The sequence below is a fragment of the Diabrotica undecimpunctata genome, chromosome 6 (genome assembly GCF_040954645.1).
Source record: "Diabrotica undecimpunctata isolate CICGRU chromosome 6, icDiaUnde3, whole genome shotgun sequence".
Lineage (NCBI taxonomy): Eukaryota > Metazoa > Arthropoda > Insecta > Coleoptera > Chrysomelidae > Diabrotica > Diabrotica undecimpunctata.
Window position 1 is genome coordinate 9,194,751 of NC_092808.1, and position 19,855 is coordinate 9,214,605.

Consider the following 19,855-nt stretch of genomic DNA (forward strand, 5'->3'; position numbering starts at 1 on the left):
CTTGAAGTAGCCCATGGGGCCAGGTTCTGTCAAGGGCCCATGGGGCCAGGTTGTGGCTGGACTATTGCTGTATGGTTTAACTTATTTTGTGAATTCGTAGCTCACTGAATTTCGTTTCTGATGAATAGGATCTTCAAGTCATGGTGAAGTGTCTGATTACTTTACTTGGCACTTGGTACTTTGTCTTGGTACTTTAAGACTAAAATTTTTGGATATTATTCCGCAATCATGGTTTTGCACATTCCCATAATGGAGTCTGTAGTATCAAATTAGTATCAGTATTGCTTGTATAAAATGGTTTTGTTTTGGAAGTTGTTGGTACACATTGAAGGGATTGCACGGACGTAAGTTGGCAATCACTGCCACCCAGTCGAAGGGTACATTCACCATTGCTCTTTTTTCTTTTTATCTATGAGCGAGAAGTCACGGTCGCAAGGTAAGAAGCGGTGACCGTTAGTTAAGAACTTTTGTTCTACTTGAGTGAAATATCTATTCACAATCAGCAAACGAAACATAGACAGCATTCTTAGGTTATTATTCTGGCCGACGCATCAGTCAGACCAGACTATGAGTTTTTTTTATTTCTCCTGAGTTCAATGGACGAAAGTTAAGTTTTATGTAACACAGGAAAGCTGAAGCGATATCTGTAGAACCACGATTACCAATAGATTCATGCCACAACATCGTAGTGGCATCGTTTGAACCTGCATCGTGAATATCATAGTTGTAAGTGGCATACTGACGTTGGTAGAACACTGAAGAATGAGTCAATGTTGGACAGTACAACACTTGCTGAAGATCAGTGAAGAATACGACGAGCTGTGGATTAGACTTTTCAGCATCCAACTTCAATGCTTTGTATCCAGCCTCAGCACGTGCATTGTAGAGTTCACTTTCAATAAGAATAGCATGTAACCACAAGCTTGATTGAAATATGTCAGTGTAAGTGCGCCGGAAAACCTTGCATTGCGGATACTTTTCACAAAACAGTTTGTACATTTTTTTCAAGTTTAATTCAGCAGGAAGGCAGTTCTTTGTAGATGCAGCGCGACTATAATGGTTTTCTTGATGTGGAAACGACTTTATGTGTTCTCTGATACGTTCTTTGTCGGTTTCGTTGATTTTATTAGGCCTATTATTGTGTTTTCCACGTTGATCACGTAGTGGCGTATCTGTTTTTATCTTCTGCTGAATGTAGTGGATTCTTTGAGGAGTTATTCCAAATGCTTGACATAGTTTTTTGGCACACTGGTAATTTCTTCAGTCCAATCTGAATGTGGTATCGTACAGTACATTGTCGTTTGGAGAGGTCTTCTGGAGTCCGTCTACATTGTGGTTCTTGAAGTTCCATACAACTGGTCAGGTGCGTAGTTTGTGCATTATAATCCAGCATACGAAATGTTGTGAAGAGATCTGCAAACTGGCCTTGAATTTTTGGCAGCCTCGCAAATAGATTTGCACTTACATAGTCGCTCCTAAAATATAAAAATACTTATTTGAAGTTATCGAAATTATCGAAAGATGCCGAATTTCAAATCATACACTCATTACGGACGAGCACAGATCATAACAAACCTAACGACAATGATAAGGCTACAAAAAATGTGTTTCATAACAAAATATATAACATTGTTGCACTCACCTTATGTGGACGGGGTATTGCTGGTACATTCTCGTTTCTAGCAGATACATATGCTTCACCTGCATTTCTCTGATGCTTACGGATGTTTCTCTTCCACTGGTTAATATTGTTATTAATTTAATATACTTAAATATTTCTTTACGAATAATTTAAGAAAAATTCAGGAAAAATTTTAGTTAAAATAAGTTTTAAAGTAAAATTGTGGGTTATTTCCAATAAAAATAATAAATTGTACTAAGATACCACAAGAAAATAGCTTCAAACAATAATTTATTCCCGATTGCCAACTTTCTGTTAAGCCACTGTTCGGAACGCATGTGCAACGAATATTTCCCTCTCTGTCTATGATCCGATTGTTAGAGCTCGGACATTTCGATTTAATGGGAAAAAACGGTTAACAACTCGTTAACGGTCAACCAATGAAAATTCTGTATGTTATAAATTCCAAACCATCCCTTCATTCGATTGGTTAGAGGTTTGTTTTCATTAATCATTTATATAATTCGATTTTCTTGGGAAGGAAATTTCCTGAACATTCGATAAATCGATTTAGTTTGACCAACTAATCGAATAGAACTGTAAATATCACAAAATTAAATAAACTCTACTTTTTTCAACATGAGTTTTCAATTTGTTTTATTTGTTAAATAGTAAACTCCAGAATTATTTTGATTGTGTTTAAACATTGAATGGAATCCATTTTTATCAATAGACCACATTATTTATATACTTGATTACAATGTTTTAAGAACAGATTTTACAAGAAAAATAAAATGAAAAGAAAAGCGCGTATTTTGTATGAAAATAGAGAAATTCTATACATATAATATGCGAATGTTTTAAATTATAGAAAAATGTCTTCAAATTTAAATAAAAAGATCCTAAAAATGTTTACTTATAATATAAATATGTATATAATTCCGTTGAAGCAATTTAAACTATGTGCACGATGTATGGAACAATAGCCATTACTAATAACCAATTTGTTTACCTATCAACAGGTAGTTAAAGGGAATGTAAAGTAACACAATTGTTGGAATCAATTAATTTAAGTAATATTTAATTATTCTTGTAGATAGTGTTAAAAACCCACAATATCCGTTAGATTTTATTATTTTTTTGCTTCTAAATTTTAATTAATTGCAGTTGACGTAATCAGTTGTCTTGGATACTCGCGTGGCACACCTGTTTTAATTTGTTTTGTTTGTGAGTTATAAGTGGTGCGATGACTTCGAAAGTTAAACTAAATGACGAGGTAAGTAAAAATATACTACAATTTTGTTTTATTTTTACGTGTTATCATCGTAAAAGTTGTGCCAAAACTAATTTGTGAACTACTGTTTGATAAAAATACCGATAAGATAAAATTCTTATCTTCGTGTTTACCTACTTGGATTCAAAACCACGCCTATTGGATTTAAATATCGCTAGTTATTAAATTAACAGAAATCTGAGTAAAATATGAAGCTGTAGAAGAGTTGAACGCAGAGATGTTTGATTTTAGTAAATGGGAACAAAAGTTTCTGTACTTATTTATTTATTTTACAACAAAAACATAACCTACTTTTTTCTTGTTTCTATATTACAATAATAATAGCAATATGTTATTATTTGGAAAAGGCAGAAACTAGCATTGGAATATCTTAACGATTCTTTTTGAAAATTATGTTACCCTATACAATGTTTTTAAGGGGTGTGTCTTTCGTGACTAATTTTATTTAGAAAGTGATATTATTGTTTTAAATTAGTCATTTGTTTAGCATCTTGGCTTGTATTTAATTGGTTATGATTCATTGTATTGATGAGAATTTGACAAAGTTTTGGAAATGTCAAAACTGTGATTCGAAGTTTGTTCTCATTTTTTAATCCTGTCTGTTATAAGTGAAACTAATGCCCATATATTAAAATAAAGTCCAGTGCATCATTTACAAACATTTGGGAATATATTAAACCAATTGAATTACATTTTATATAAGGTGTTACACCAAATGTAGGTGTTTTTTTTCTAAAATTTTGTACATTTATAAGAAAATGCATAGTTTTTTTTACAAACATGGTGCATTTCATATATTGCAATCATAATAATTGTTAATTTAATTATCTATAGCAACTGTACTCTATCTTTTAAAATATTGATTAGATACAATTTTAAAATATGTCTTCAAATTATTTATGCAACCAATAATTCAATGAAAATTTCACTCCCCATTTCATCCTTTCAATTTTTACATAGGACATGATTTTGAGTATAATTTGGCAAATAGATATATGTGGGAGATTGACATGCTTCCCAAACCAAGGATCTATGTTAGAGAGAGAGAGAAGGTATTCAAAAGAAAAAAGAAATGTAAACTTTTTATGTGAGTCACACTTTGTTCAGGATTAAGGCATCATAGCATACAACAAATTTGAAAAGTATTAATTATTTTAAAATACAGTTATTTGACTATTTTATTATAAACACTTGGTTCAAATTTGCCTATTAATTTTTAAATGTTATATTTTGGGAAAAGATAATCTCATTATTGTGAAATGTGCCTATAGATTTGGTTCTACCTTATGGATCTTTGTAAAAGTTATAATTTTGAAGAAATATGAGTGTGCAATGGAAAATATGGAAAATATTAAAGATACTGATGCAGTTTTACTTATTAATTATAAAAGAAGAAGTTATCAATGAGATGCTGAAAGAAAACTTTTTATCTTGTTCTTTAAGTGCTGTCTCCTGATCGTAGGTTGGATATCATCATCACTATCTTTACTCTATCTACTGCTGCTCTGAAGAGTTCTATAGAACTGCATTTAAACCAGTCCCTTAAATTCTTCAACCATAACACTCTCCTTCTTCCCATACTCCTTCCTCCTTTTATCTTTCCCTGTATTATCAGCCTTAGCAGTTCATATCGCTGTCTTCTCATTACGTGTCCCAGATATTGTAATTTTCTTATTTTTATTGTGTTTATTATTGCTTTCTTTGCCCATTTCTCGCAATACTTCCATGTTAGTTTTCTTCTGTGTCCATGCTATTCTAAGCATCCTCCTGTGACACCACATTTCAAAGGACTATACCTTATTTATGTGCTCTTGCTTTAATGTCCAGATTTCAAGTCCATATTGCAGTATCGAAAACACATAGCATCTCAGTGCTCTTACTCTCAGTTCTAATCTAAGGTCTTTGTTGCAGAGAATTGTTTTCATTTTTACAAATGCATTTCTTGCTATTTCTATCCTGGTTCTTATTTTGGTTGTTTGATCATTATTGTCTGAAATCCAGGTTCCTAGGTATTTGTATTTATCAACCCTTTCTATCGGTAAACTTCCCAATATAATCTTTTTATAAAGATATCTTAAGAAATATATAGGTGTTAGAATTTTACCTTGTAACTTCCATTAGGCTGGAAAGCCCCATTGAGTTGTTTTCACAGGAACAATTTAAAAGGAACACATGAAAATGTCCTACCTAGGTCATATATTTACCTACTTATTCTCACCTCTTATCAGGAACAGCTGGGAAAACTTTAACTTCTTTGTTTTTAGCAGCTAACGCTCACACTGGCTGTCATACAGTTCCATCGTTATTTTATGTAAAAAAGACTGCTTTTATGAAATTAAAAAATACCAAACAAAGATTTGTCAAAGTTTATTGAGTCTTGATTTACAATTTTTTCAACACTTCATTTTTTAGATTTGTAGGTTAAAGGACTTAGAAAAGGTAGTCTTCAAACTTAGTTTTGAGCTTATGGTCATAAATTAGTCAACTTTGGTCCTTTTTGGTTAATTTTGGAAATATTTTCAAAAATTAGAAGTTAAATAAAACATTTTTTGGAAATTAAGCTTTTAAACCTGTTAAAACTCCCAGAACCTATTGTTAACATGTGAATAAAGTAAACTGGCGGTGAATTATATGTAATTTCAAGATTTTCCGCGAACTAATTAATTTTCATACCAATTTTTTTTTTTAAAGTAAGACAACCATTTTATTTTTATTGTAAATTTTTATAATACTGATTTTTACCAGTGCTAAATTTGAAGGTCTATTCAAGTAAATACGTCAAAAAGTGTAACATGAGTTTTTTTCAAAAAACCTTTAATTTTCCCTCTAAATTACATTTTGAAAGCTTCGATTTTAATTATCATCAAAATCGATTTCAACTTCAAGGGAGTCATAACTTGTGTTCTATACCAACAAATATCAATCACTTTGTTATTTAATTATCTTTATTTTAGTTTATCACCATTTTTGAAATAAAACTTGTAGATTTTGAGACATTTGCAAAACCTGCATTTTTGGTGTAAAAACGACCGGCTTTAGCGCCATATCTCCAAAAGTTATGACTGTACAAGAAATTCTTACAGAAAATTTTTTGTTTAAAATTTGTTCTTCTACCAAAGGGTGAGGTTATTTTTTTATAAACAACTTCCAACCCCAGAAGGGATGGCATCTATCTTTCTAGGGTAAAGGCACACATTATCACTATATAACTTTTGTTTCTTGAAAAAACAAAGCAAAATCAGCTGTATGTCTTTAAGGATTTGTTATCAGTTATTCCTCATATACCTTTTGGAACCTCGAAAAACGTGTATAAAATTTTTATGTGAAATTGATGATTTTTTCAGGGGTATCAGGCTGTATTCGTTTTTTGTAAAAATTTATATTAACAATGGAAAGTAAAGTGTTCCTCATAAATGAGACATCAACTGAAATGCTCCAGTTTATTATACCTACTATTTACCAGTTTTAATTTATTATAATAAACACATACTTAAAAAGGAATAACTAGTTTGAACTGGAATGATAGATGGAGTTAGTGACTTCAAATTTGTGTTGCTGTATAAACTAGTATAGTATGTATAATCAGTTCCGTAATTCGGTTCACTTTATTATTTCATAAATATATTTAGGTTTTAAAACATTTTCTTTTCATAATTACAGGGGTGATCTGATATTAATCTAGGAAAATGCACGATTTTTGTTATATTTCTCATTAATTGTTTTACCATAGACTTTTCGACTAATACACGTTATCGTCGGATCGTCCAACTTTTATATCCTTCATGGAATGATATTGGCTACATGGAATATACAAGGACTTAGTACCAAACAAGCAGAAGTTTTCAAAGAATTAGTGGAAAGAAAATTAGATATATGTATTCTCACTGAGACCAAGAAAAAGGGAAAAGGAAATGAAGAGATAGGAGAATATATACATATCTACAGTGGAGTGAGTAAAGATAACAGAGCTAAGAGAGGAGTCTCTATTGACTCGTTAGTAAACAAGAAGAAAACTACTTATTAGAAATGGATTTCAACGAGAAAGGAGGAAGATTACAAAGATATATAAAAAATTAAATCGAGATGTAAAAAGAGAAGTAGTGAAGAGTAAAAATGAGATGTGGGATCGAAGATGTGCAGAGATGGATAGGTAATATGGGTGGAACAAGAGTTGGGCAAGCGTGGAAGGTGATAAACTCTTCCCGGAGGGAAGGAAAGGAAGAATCTAACTTACAGTTAATAGATCTAAAACAGTGGAAACACCATTTTGAGGTCTTACTGAGAGAGGATAGATGTAAATTCCAAGAGATCGAAATGGAAGAAATATCCGAACATACACAAATAATTGAGATAACAACCGGAGAGTTAAGCGATGCCCTCAAATGATCGAAAAACGGTAAAGCAGCAGGACCTGGAGACATCCCAATTGCGTTGGTAAAGTATGGACCAAAAATATTACATGAGATGTTGGTTCAACTATTTAACAAATGCATAAAAGGACAAAATATCCCTGATGATTGGAATGTTGGATACATAAGCTCAGTATTCAAGAAAGGGGATAAACGCAAATGCTCTAATTATAGGGGAATAACTGTTATCAGCTCAGTGGGGAGGTTGTACGGTCGAATAATAAAAGAAAGAATAGAATCAAAATACAAAGACATAGAAGAACAAAATGGATTTCGTGCAGAAAGATCGTGCACTGATGGTATATTCGTTCTGCAGCTGGTAATCGAAAAACAGAAGGCTATTGTTTGTAGATTTAGAGAAGGCATACGATACGGTACCTTTGAAAAAACTGTTTCAAACATTGACGAAAGTAGGTCTCAGTAGAGAGTATGTGGATGCTATCCCAAATATATACAAAAATTCAAGAAGTGTCGTTAAAGAAGGAAACTTCATATCTGAATCATTTCCAATAACAAAGGGGCTTAAACAAGGATGTTGTCTATCTCCGACCTTAACCAGTGGAGGAAACAAGTATCCCGAATGGGAATAGACATAGGCGGTGGTAAATGTCTAACAACTTTATTTTTCGCAGATGATCAGGTAGTCGTAACGAATTATGAGGAAGACATGGATTACATGTTTAGAAAACTAAAGAAAGAATATGAAAAATGGGGCCTCAATATGAATATGTCAAAAACAGATTATCTTAAAATACGAGATGATGAAGAAGATTCAGAGTTTGAAATTAGAAACACAAAAACAGGCAATGAATATAAATATCTCGGATCTATAATATCTAAAGAAGGCACTACCAAAAGAGACATCGAAAACAGAACGCAGCAGGGAAAAAAAGCGGTAAACATTCTAAACTCTCTACTATGGTCTAAAGATATTAGACAAGAAACGAAATTGACAATCTATCGAATCTTGGTAGAGCCTATTATGACTTATGGGGCAGAAGTTTGGCAGATCACGAAAAAAGATAGAATAAGAATAGAAGTAGTAGAAATGGATTTTCTAAGGAGAGCGTGAGGTGTATCCAAAAAGATCAGATCAGGAATAAAGATATTAGAAGGAGGACAAATACTGTATATTCCAGTGTAGACAGAATTGAAATGAGACGAATAGTGTGGCATGGTCACGTGAAGCGAATGAATGAAGATAGATGGCCAAAGAAAGCTTTAAATTACATACCACAACAAAGAAGAAGAAGGGGAGGGACTTCAGTTGCCTGGGAAGAAAATGTACGGCACATAATGAGAGATAGAGCCATCAAAGAAGACGAATGGATGGACAGAAGACAGAAAACGATGGCGGTCGAAATGCGAGAAGCGGCAGAGGCTGTAGGAACCTCCCTTATATATATATACTATAACATCGAGAATAGAATGCATCTGTCTGATGCCTCTTTGAATGTAACATTTGTCGGTTAATCTCCTATCGTAATCGTAATCGATGAAAGCCACATATATACCCTGTACACTCTATACAAAAAAACGTGACGATATATTTTTCTCTTGATTCAGTTTTAGGAAAACTGCTATTTCTTTATTAATTCAACAATTTAGCATGGGGCGAGTCAAAAGAAAAACACGGCATTTTCCCAATGTCTCACTATTGTCTTACCCTGTATATTGCACAGTGTATAAACATTTCGAAGCACATAATAATATACGACGAGAAGAACCTAAGTTATTTTCGTCAGATAGTATTTTATTTTCGTCTTGTTTTTTCTATATTTGGTGTAGTTAATATTTTTGACCGAAGGACAGAGCCTAAAAGCTGCACCCTACTGCCGAAAATGTCCTTGAATACCGATCGATAGCTGCCGCGACACTGGAAATGAATTGCAGTGGTGGAACCGACGTCCTAGTTTGTGGTTTTCCGGCGATTTTCCCTAATTTTCAATTCGTAGAAACACAAGCGATAGAAGTATATTATCAAACTTAATGATTATCGTTTTAGCTTTCGTGATGGTTCTCTAGTTTTACAATCCCCTTAGAGGATAGAATTGGTATTATTGTCACTCAAGTATTGGGGTGGTGCTGCAATCTGAGTAAAAGATACTTTGTCTTGATCTCGTAGTAAATAAAACCTTGACAAAAATATTGTAGTGATACGTATTTTGAAATACGTGGTATTTAAGTTAAAGTATATTTTAAACAAAAGTTAGTATTTATACACTCATGGATAAAATATGGAATATTTTGAAATTACAGTAGTCTCTCTTTATAACGATTCTCTATATAACGATAATTCCTCTATAACGAGTTTGGTTATATAAATAGTAAACGTTGTTTGGTTCGCCATAAGGACAATATATTAATTCTTTCTCTATACCGATATCGTTCTTTCTTTATAGCGATGACTTTTCAGCGTTCAATAGTCGATGGCAAATGTGTTATTGTTGCAATGAATGCTGCCACCCCTTCTACTCAATGTTATCCAAGGGTTGAGTGACACCATTTTATTATTCAGGCGGCTTGCCTAACTGTTTTCACATAGATGTTCACACCTATTGACGACTTCTTACTTCAAGTTTCAGTTGTGTCTCAGTGTGTGAACAGTCTTCATGTTTTCCAAAAAGCGTAAAGTGCTCTCGGCGGAAGATATCGATAATTCCGGCAATGGAGAAAGGTAAAAACCAATCGGATGTCACGGTCAACTGTGGCTACGATATGAAAGGACAGAAAAAAGTGGCTTAAAGCGGAAATGGAGGGCAGTAGCAGGAAGAAGTTGTGGAAACCTCGGTTCAATAATTTAGATCCCGCTATACTTCAATGGTTCCAGCAGCAGCGTATAAACCATATTCAACTTTCTGAGCAAGTCATCAGGACAAAAGCTAAGTTTTTTGCAACAGAGCTTGGAATTAAGAATTTCAAGGCAGCTGAGGGTTGGATTAGCACGTGGAAGCTGCAGCACAAGATCAACTACGGGCAGATCAGCGGAGAGGCTCGCGATGTTAACAAAAATGTAACAGATGATTGGCTAGAAAACGTGTGACCTAGACTGAAGGCACTTTATGCGTCAGATGACATTTCCAATGCTGATGAGACTGGATTATTTTTAAAATGACACCAGACAGAACTTTAAAATTTAAATCGGAAAAGTGCATTGGTAAAAAGCTCTCTAAGGAACGCATGGGATGTCGAACTTGCAGGCAATTGGCGTGCTCATCCTGTACTGTGCGACCTTCAAAACGTTGAACGTTGTTTCCTGACAGCAAACACAACGAGTGTTTTTCAGCCCATGGACCAAAGTGTCATGAATAGTTTGAAAATCCATTACGGGAGAAGACTTTTGATGGAGTTGGTTGAGAACAATGGGGATCTCAAACTAAATATTCGTGAGGTCTTCCTAATGATTGATTAGTAAATCCTCAGTCGAGTTGACGAGCAATACGATAAAAAATTCCTTCAAACACACAGAATGGCTAAAAGATCAAGGAATGACTGACGATGAAGATGACCTGCTGTTCCTGGTCTCTACAACATCTGGACTTTCTGACGAGCTCATCCTACAAGCAGTTCGTGTAGAAGTAGAAGAAGAAATGAGTGACCCAGAAATGGAAGCAGAGCCAGAACCAGCTCCAACCCCTGAGCAGGGATTGGATGTGGCAAAGTGCTTAATCGGTTTTGCAAGTACAAGTATATACAGTGCTAATTCATTTAGAATCGTTGTAATCAATTTTTAAATTGCAATAGGTTATTTAGTCCAGTATTATTAATGTTACAGTAACGAGTATTGTCTCTCTCTGTATAACGATCTCTTCTTATAACGATGAAAATTCGCGGTCCCTTGCATATCGCTATAGAGAGAGAGAGAGGACAATTAATAAAATGAAATGCAAGTGAAGAATTAATAAAATAAAATGCATTTTAAGTAGGTAAATAATTTAAAATATTGAAAATATAAATTTTTGGAATATGAACATAAAATAGCTTTAAATTAAATATTACCTATGACGTCGTATTTCAATGTTTTGTTTAAAGGAACAATAAAATTAATAGCGAGTATTTCGGCCTCGAGCGTTGACTACTCTTGAAGTACTCCCTCTTGAATATATGCTGGAGGAATTGCATTCCATTCTTATTGTTCTGCAATCCTTAACTCTTTTAGTGTCATAGAAACAAGATTTCTTATCCAAATGCGACGTTTTATGGTGTCTTACAAATGCTCGATAATTTTGTACGAGGAAGGATATGTACAAAAAGGTATCGCACGACGTCTCAGCAGATCTGAATCTATAGTTTCGAATACTCTTAAAGACTCTTTTGTACGAAGGCCTGGTCAAGGACGCCTAAGGTGCACAACCGCAATTGATGACCGTTTTTTGGTTTTTAATTCTACACGAAATCGTTCATTGACATCGATACACCTCAGAAAGGAGCTATTAAATGTTAGACAAGTTAATGTTAGTTCACAAACAGTTAGACGAAGATCAAATGAAGTAAACTTAAAGCCCAGACGCCCCGTCAAAGTTCCACGTCTTCTCTTAAATCATAAAGCTCGTCGTTTGGAATGTGCAAGAACACATATTTAGTCGAATATCGACAACTGAAAAAAACGTTCTTTTTACTGATGAGACCAGAATCCTATTATGGAAGCCAGATGGTCAAAACTACGTCTACTGAAGAGTTGGAGAACGATTCGCCAGCTGCAGTCTCGCCCAGACCGTTAGTTTTGGAGTTGATGCCATAATTCTTTGGGAAGGTATTAGTTGGGAGGTACGTACCGCACTTGTGGAAGTGATTGGACGGATGACTGGTGATTCTTACGTTTAAAATATCCTGCAAGATCATGTTTTGTCATATGTTGGTTACATTGGATATGAAAGATTCACATTAATGCACGATAATGCTCGATCACATGCCGCTGCCATAGTGAGTAATTATCTTGATGAGGTTCAAATTCGAAGATTGGATTGGCCACCGTTTAGCCCGGATTTAAATCCAATAGAGCACATAATATGGGATCACCTAAAACGCAGCATACTACAAAGAAATTCCGTTCCAAATACGATAGAGCAGCTTCGACTTGCTGCACAGGATGAATGGAATGCAATTTCCCAAGGATATATCCAAAATTTACTTGCAAGCATGCTGAGAAAGATGCAAGCAGTAATAAGAGCTAGAGGGGGGAATACTCATTACTGATCATGCACTTCTTTCAGTTAAAACGACTTGTTTAAGCAATTTAAATTATCATTTGAGTTTAGAATAAAATAACCTTATTTACCTAATATTAAACATTTATTTTTTTCACAATTTTCTCCGCATAAAAACTTAAAATTTTTCATTAAACATTGTTAAAATAAACTCTATTTTACAATTAAACGACTTGATTGACCAGAATTTATTTTGAAAAAACAAAAATTTGAAAATTCCAAAATATTCGATATTTTTGTCCATGAGTGTAGTTCAAAGTTGTATCTTCGACGCCATAGCCCATTTTCATTTACGGCCCCAAAAATCTTTCTAAGAATTTTTCTCTCATTAGAAATTTTACAATTTATTATAACAAGTCCAACGAACATTTTGCTCTTCATTTGAATTTCAACATATTTTATTTTTCACTACAAATCATTTTGTTTTATTTTGTCTATATTCGAGCTAATGATTTGAAATTGTTTACTTGATTATGGATTTCCAGGTCAAACAGAGTATTTTATAAGAAATATTTTTGTTTGTGACATGAAAGATGAGCTTTTCTTCGATTTGTATAAAACTTTTTGGGACATACTATATGTACATCTTCACCCTACAATAATAATGAAGTCTCTAAATAAAATATACCTTTGTTGTAATCTTTTATGTATAAAGATTGCCGTATTTTTGTGTTTCATGACAAAAATCAATTCCAAGGAGTCTATATAGAAAAATTATTGACTCTATGCCACTGAGTGGGCGTCTCTGTGAAGCAGCCTGCTAGGCGCCGGCCGTACCAGTTGAGAATGTTTCACATGTTTATCCCAAACGTTCCTAAGCTATTTCAGCGAAATTTAGATACGAGATTCTGGTCTTTTTCCAATAAGGAGTTTTTTTATAGACCCCTTGTGGAAATACGGTCTTTTTTTAGAAATCGTTATTTGATACAAACATTAGGTTGGCCGAAAAAATAAGTTTTGGTTATTCTGAAACACAATTTAAAAACTGGAAATAGTTTTTATTGTTTAGGTCAGAAGACAAGAAAAATCTTAAAAGCTAATTCTTTTCCTTTTAATTTTTTCTGATTCACTTATATTGATAATTTAGACATTATATATTATACCAATATGTAACCTTTTTTTTTACACTTCTCCAAGAAATTAACGCACCACTTCAATAAATCAATTTTATTTGTAAACAGGCAAAGAATAAAAAATAAAACTTCACCAGATTTATTCTACATTTTATTAGTAATTATAACAATTTGTCTAATCATCAGAAAATGTTAAAGTACAGGAGAAAAAAAAAATAAAACGGAAAATTAAGAAAAAAATAAGGATACGAAAAGTAAACTAAAATATAAAAAAAGTCTTAATAATGAGTGTTTCCACTTCTACTACGTATAACAGCCTCACATCGTTGGCCCATGCTTAAAATTAATTGCCGTATTTCATTTTGGTCTAGTTCTCTCCAAATCTGGATCAGCCTCGCTCCCACTTCCTGTAAGTTGTTTGGTTGGATCGGTGTCACTCTTAATCGCCTACCAAGGATATCCCAGAGATTTTCAATCGGATTTAAATCCGGACATATGTGCTGGCCATTCCATAGTGTTAATTTCTACCTCTTCTAGATACTTTCTGACGATCTGTGCAGCGTGAGGTCTGGCATTATCTTGCATTAGTAAGAAATTTTCACCGATATAAGGAGCGAATGGTACTACATGTTGCTCCAGGATCTCCAATATGTACCTTTTAGCTGTGTAACAGTTCCATTTTGTATGACCACTAGGTCCGTACGTGCGGTCAAAGAAATACCACCCCACGCCTTAACGGATCCTCCACCAAAAAATGTGGTGTGTGAGAAGTTCACTGAGCATATCATACGTTGGGTCGTCGCAACACACGAACACGTCTGTCGTTATTGTACAAACAAAATCGGGATTCATCAGTAAATAGCACTCGTTCCCAGTCAGCCTCTAACCAAATCGCTGGCGAACAGTTTCAGTACTAATATGTATAGCATGCATGTCTCGAAGCTGAATTTGTAGACTTCGATTTGTTACAAAACGTTGTCGAAGAGCAGAAATTCTTAAAAATCGATCTTGAATAGGGGTAGTTACCCGGTTTCGTCCTTGCCCTGGTCTGCGAGTATGATCCCCTGTTCCGACGACTCTTTCTAACACCCGTGAGACGGATGTGTGGGACACATTAAACCGACGACCAATTCTTCGGTAACTCCAACCTTCTTCCGACAGTATCACTGCTTGGGCACATTCATCTCGGGTTAAATTACGTGATTGACGCTCCATAATAAACACAATTAACAATAATCAACAATTAAACAGTAGCCGAATAAAATTCGTGAACACAACTTTTTTTTTGGCATAGACGGCATAGATGTCAATCAGCCAGTTACAACATGAATAAAACCTTAAACATAATAAAAATTTTATGACCGTAAAGACTATAAAATATCAACAACGAAGAAGAGCTGAATAATATGCTTTAAGAACTAAAATTAAAATAAGATACAAGTTAAATCGTGAACACTTGGAAATTATTATATTTATAGAATTAGTACATTTTTTGCTTCTTTTTCTTTTGTTGCAAAAAAACTATAGCGATAAAACACAGTCAATAAATATAGAATGTACGAATAGCATATACAAGGGGCTTGCAAAATATAACATTACAATGGAAATTTTTATTAACGCTAATAAAATATTTTAATTTTTCAAAATGGTGCGTTAATTTCTTGGAGAAGTGTATTTTGAAGCATTAAAAAAGTCACTAATTGATATAATGCGAACGGCAGCTAGATGGTTGGTGGAGAGATGGTTTTGTATAATAACATAACAAGATTTTTTTATTCAATAAGTAACTCACACTAAACAGAAAGCAAAATAATATACAATTGATGTAACAATATTTAGATTAATATATCAACAGTATTCTAAGCCAGGAATTTTAAATAAAACATTCCTAACTGCCCATTGTGAGGCGCAGTTATTAATAAAAGGCTATTTGTGTCAGTTACAAAGGTAAAATAGTAGGCTTTGAAAAAATTACAGTTTTCATATTATTAAACCATCAACAGTAGGCTTTGAAAATGACAGTTTTCTTATTATTACCTTTTTAATCGGTCTGTGGGGCCTGTCTTTATTGTTAAAAATGAATTTTTCTGTAGAAGAGTTAACAGATATGATCTGCATATTGGGAGAAAGTTCGAGAAACTTGCATCCAGAATATTAGTCTAGTTACTGAGGCTTAAAATATATTTTTTATAACTGCATCGATTTCTTTGAAAATTTCAAATTGAGCTTATCTTACCCTCCACTTCAAAAGTTATATACGCTCTAGGTGCGCTTTTTGTTTTTAAGGGGTAAAAACTACCCCTTATTGAAGAAATTGGGAAAAACACGGATTTAATTATTTTATGCACTTAAATCTTGTTTAAGGTAAATATTGTAATGTGTTCTCTAATATGAAAATTAATTATTCACAATTTTCAACCCTTAAAACCCTTTAAAAACCCTTAAAAGCTAATACTTTTTATAAAAATAATATGAAAAAAAAGTCGTAGCAGCTTGAGACATTGCAATTATGTATTTAAATACAAATAAAAATTAATACCCTAGCTATACAATAATATTTTATTTATTGGAAATTTTCAACCCTTACAACCACCCTTATGACAAAAATGAATTAAAAAATATTTTTATTGGTTTGAAACATTTCTTAAGTGCATTTTATTTAACGAAAATTAATTTTTTGCATATAAAATAACTTTTTATTATAATTTCAACATTTCAACCCTCACAACCAACCCCTTTATTAAATTTAATTTAATATATTTTTATTGGTCTGAAACATTTCTTAAGTGCATTTTATTAAACAAAAATTAATTTACATAGATGCATATGTATATATTAAATGTCTATAATAGTTCCATCGAAATGCTCCAATGCTCCAAATTATAAAATTTTTCCATGCTCCAAAATTTATTCTAAAAAGTACTATTCGTTTTTTTCCAATAACTCGGTTAATTTTGATGCTACAACATGCATAAAAAAACGATTTTACAGGTAATTTAACGGGCTATAAGTATCGGAATGTTAAAACATTATAAAGTCCTTCATGTTTAAAGGGTGGAGGGTCAAAGGGTCGGAGACCAGTGGTTCATGCGCTATAAAGCAAACTTCAACCAACTCTTCTTCTTAGAGCGCCATATCCCTACGGAACCTGTCCACTGCCGCAAATTCCTCAACCAAGAGAGTTTCTTCCGTCCTATCCATTTCTTTCCTTCGATTTTACCGTTGAGAATTAGCCGAATCAACCAACTATATCTCCGTTATTTTTTAAGCTACAAAAAAAATTAAAAATGAAAATTTTTGTTGAAAAAAAAAACCTATTTTTTTGTATTGTGTCATCTTTTACGTATCTTTTATAGTTTTGTTAGTAATAAAAAAATATATTTTTTTTAATATTTACAAAAAAAAAGATGTAATCATACTTTTTTCAAAAACTGGGTATTCTAAAGTGGCTAATTTTGGATCATACAAAAAACACTAAAATAAAGTGAATTCTATTAGGAAAACAATTTATTTTAATCCTAGTGAACATGTCGTTAGTTTTATTGCGTTTTTTTTACAAAAATTTGAGAAACCCATCGTTTTTTTGATCGTAACTCACGTACAGTTGGTGCAAAGGACTTTTACCATCACTCATTTAAAGGTCTTTTCAAGCTCTTTTAAAAATATTATATGAGTTTTTGTCGAAAAATGTACCCGTTTTCCGTTATTTAACGTTAAATATTCGTATTGAAAGACAAAAACAAAAACAAACCTTCTTTGAACAGCCATAACTCAGTTAATATTGAACTGAAAATATTCATTAAAAAGCCAATCTTTTTGTTTTTTTATGAGCTTTAATTTTAGTCGTTACACTTTTTTTGATAAAACTCTTAGTTTCAGAGCTATTCTTAAAAAACCTTTGAAAAACATGTTTTTTTTTACGAAAAATGACACTTTTCAACAGCGAATAACTCAAAAAGTATTGATCTAGCGAAAAAAATGTTTACTACATTTTTTGTTTAGGATTTGTCCTTCTATCGAATAACGTGGTTATTTTGAGTGAAAAAATTTCCACCCTCGAAAAGGGGTGGCAAACACTCCCAGGGTAGAAGCGCTTATCGGCACTATATAACTTTTGTTCCTTGAGTAATTATTTACCAACGCACAAAATTTCAAATGAATCGATTCAGTTATAAAGAATTCGGAGGTAAAAACCCTCAGTAACTAATCTATATATTATCACGAGCGATATCGTGAACGGAGGAAGCCAAACGCAAGAGCTTTTGAAAAATGAACGGATCGTTTTGTGCGCACTGGGTCAGTTGTAGATGAAAAAAATGAGAGAACCAAAACTGTTCTAATTGAAGAAAAGGAATATAATGTACTGATAGCTACTACTGAAGATCCCCACATTAGCTCTCATGAAATTTCACGACAACATGACATTAGTCAAACTTCAGCGACAAAAATCCTTCGTAAACATAAACTGCATCTTTACCGCATACATTTACATCAAGAATTGACAGTCATTGATTATCAACGCAGATTGGCTTTTGTCAATGGTCTCAGCACCAAGTGCAAAGAGACCCATTTTTTTCGATTATGTTCTTTTTGGAGATGAGGCTACATTTCACTAAAATAGAACGGTGAATCGGCATTATTTTTATTACTATGCATCAAGCAATCCCTATTTTGTTAACATTCATAGTCAAACTTGGTGGTCTATAAATGTTTGGGGTGGTATTGTTGGCGATTATGTGATTGGCCCACATTTTTTTGACAGTCGTGTGAATGGTGCCATATATCTGAATTTTCTAAATAACCATTTGCCAATACTACTGCAAAATGTACCGCTTAATATTCTACAACGAATGCGGTTTTTACACGACGGTGCTCCAGTTCACCACACGGCTCCTATTCACAACCATCTAAATAATTAATTTCCTGAGAGGTGGAGAGGCAGAGGAGGACCAACTGTTTGGCCACCGCGATCACCGGAATTCTCCAAAATTGAGTTTTTCATGTGGGGCTATATAAAAGACCTTGTATACCAGAAGCCTCCAACAACGCCAGATGATATGAAAAATAAAATAAGAGAAGCTTTTAATAAAATTGACTTACACATGTTAATAAATGCGGCTCGGTCATTTGAATATCGGTTACAAACTTGTAGAGACGTTGAAGGTGGACATTTTGAACATTTACTTTAGACTTATTTCCTTAATATCACAATAATTGTTACATTCATTACATATTATTATGGTTTATATTTTTTGTTAGTTACTTATTGAATGAAAATAATTTTGTTATATTATCACTCAATACTCAATACTTATTTCTACTTACAAAAATTAAATGTATTCTCGAAATTTGAAGAAAACTAAAAATCTCTCGGAAAGTAGTGAGTTTAGGTATAGGGAATGCTATTTAAACATAAAAGAGTATTGTTCTGAAGCTATTTTCTTGTGGCATTTTAAATTAATTTATATTTAAATGGGAATAAGCCACAATTAAAGGTTAAAATACGTTTATTGACGTTTCAATTTCCACTTCGGAAATTTTTGTATTTTGAGAACGATTTCCGAAGTGGAAATTGAAACGTCAATAAACGTATTTTAACCTTTAATTGTGGCTTATTCCCATTTAAATATAAATTAATAAAAGAGTATAAATACAATATTTCTGAAAAATAAAATACAGGGTGATCCATTAAAAAATTTAGGTAATCGTAATTTTGTTTTGTAGTTCGCCCTATATATAAATTATAGTCAATTATTTCAATTAAACTTAATTTAAAAACTACAATATATTTTTTAGCTTATTATTTAAAATAAATATTTGTTTATGCATTATTTCTTTATATACATTGTGTTGATTTTATAGGGATTTCGAAATAAAAATGGTCATAACTTGTTAAATACTCTGTATAGTTATTAATCAGCCTGTAGAATTCCACATATGTTCCAAGTATGGAGAATATCATTGCCTACATTTTTTCTAAATAAGTTTTTTGGATATTCTGTACGATAATGGAATTATTGACCGATGTCACACTAAAAACTCACCCTGTATATATATAAATATATATATATATATATATATATATATATATATATATATATATATATATACACTCATGGACAAAAATATCGAATATTTTGGAATTTTTAAATTTTTGTTTTTTCAAAATTAATTCTGGTCAATCAAGTCATTTATTGTGAAATAGAGTTTATTTTAACAATGTTTAATGAACAATTTTTAGTTTTTATGCG

At 32.7% G+C, this 19,855-nt stretch overlaps 1 protein-coding gene across 4 annotated transcripts in view; it reads left to right on the plus strand.

Moving 5' to 3' along the window:
* Positions 1-2,641: 2,641 nt before the first annotated feature.
* Positions 2,642-19,855, plus strand: part of Atpalpha (sodium/potassium-transporting ATPase subunit alpha) — a 202,484-nt gene continuing 185,270 nt past the window's right edge. For 3 of the 4 annotated variants that reach the window (XM_072534179.1, XM_072534178.1, XM_072534181.1), the window contains exon 1: positions 2,643-2,897. In XM_072534179.1, the coding sequence (XP_072390280.1) occupies positions 2,868-2,897 (30 nt within the window). In that variant the 5' untranslated portion in view covers positions 2,643-2,867. Of the gene's footprint in view, positions 2,898-19,855 lie in introns of all 4 variants that reach the window. The other variant, XM_072534182.1, reaches the window with a different exon arrangement.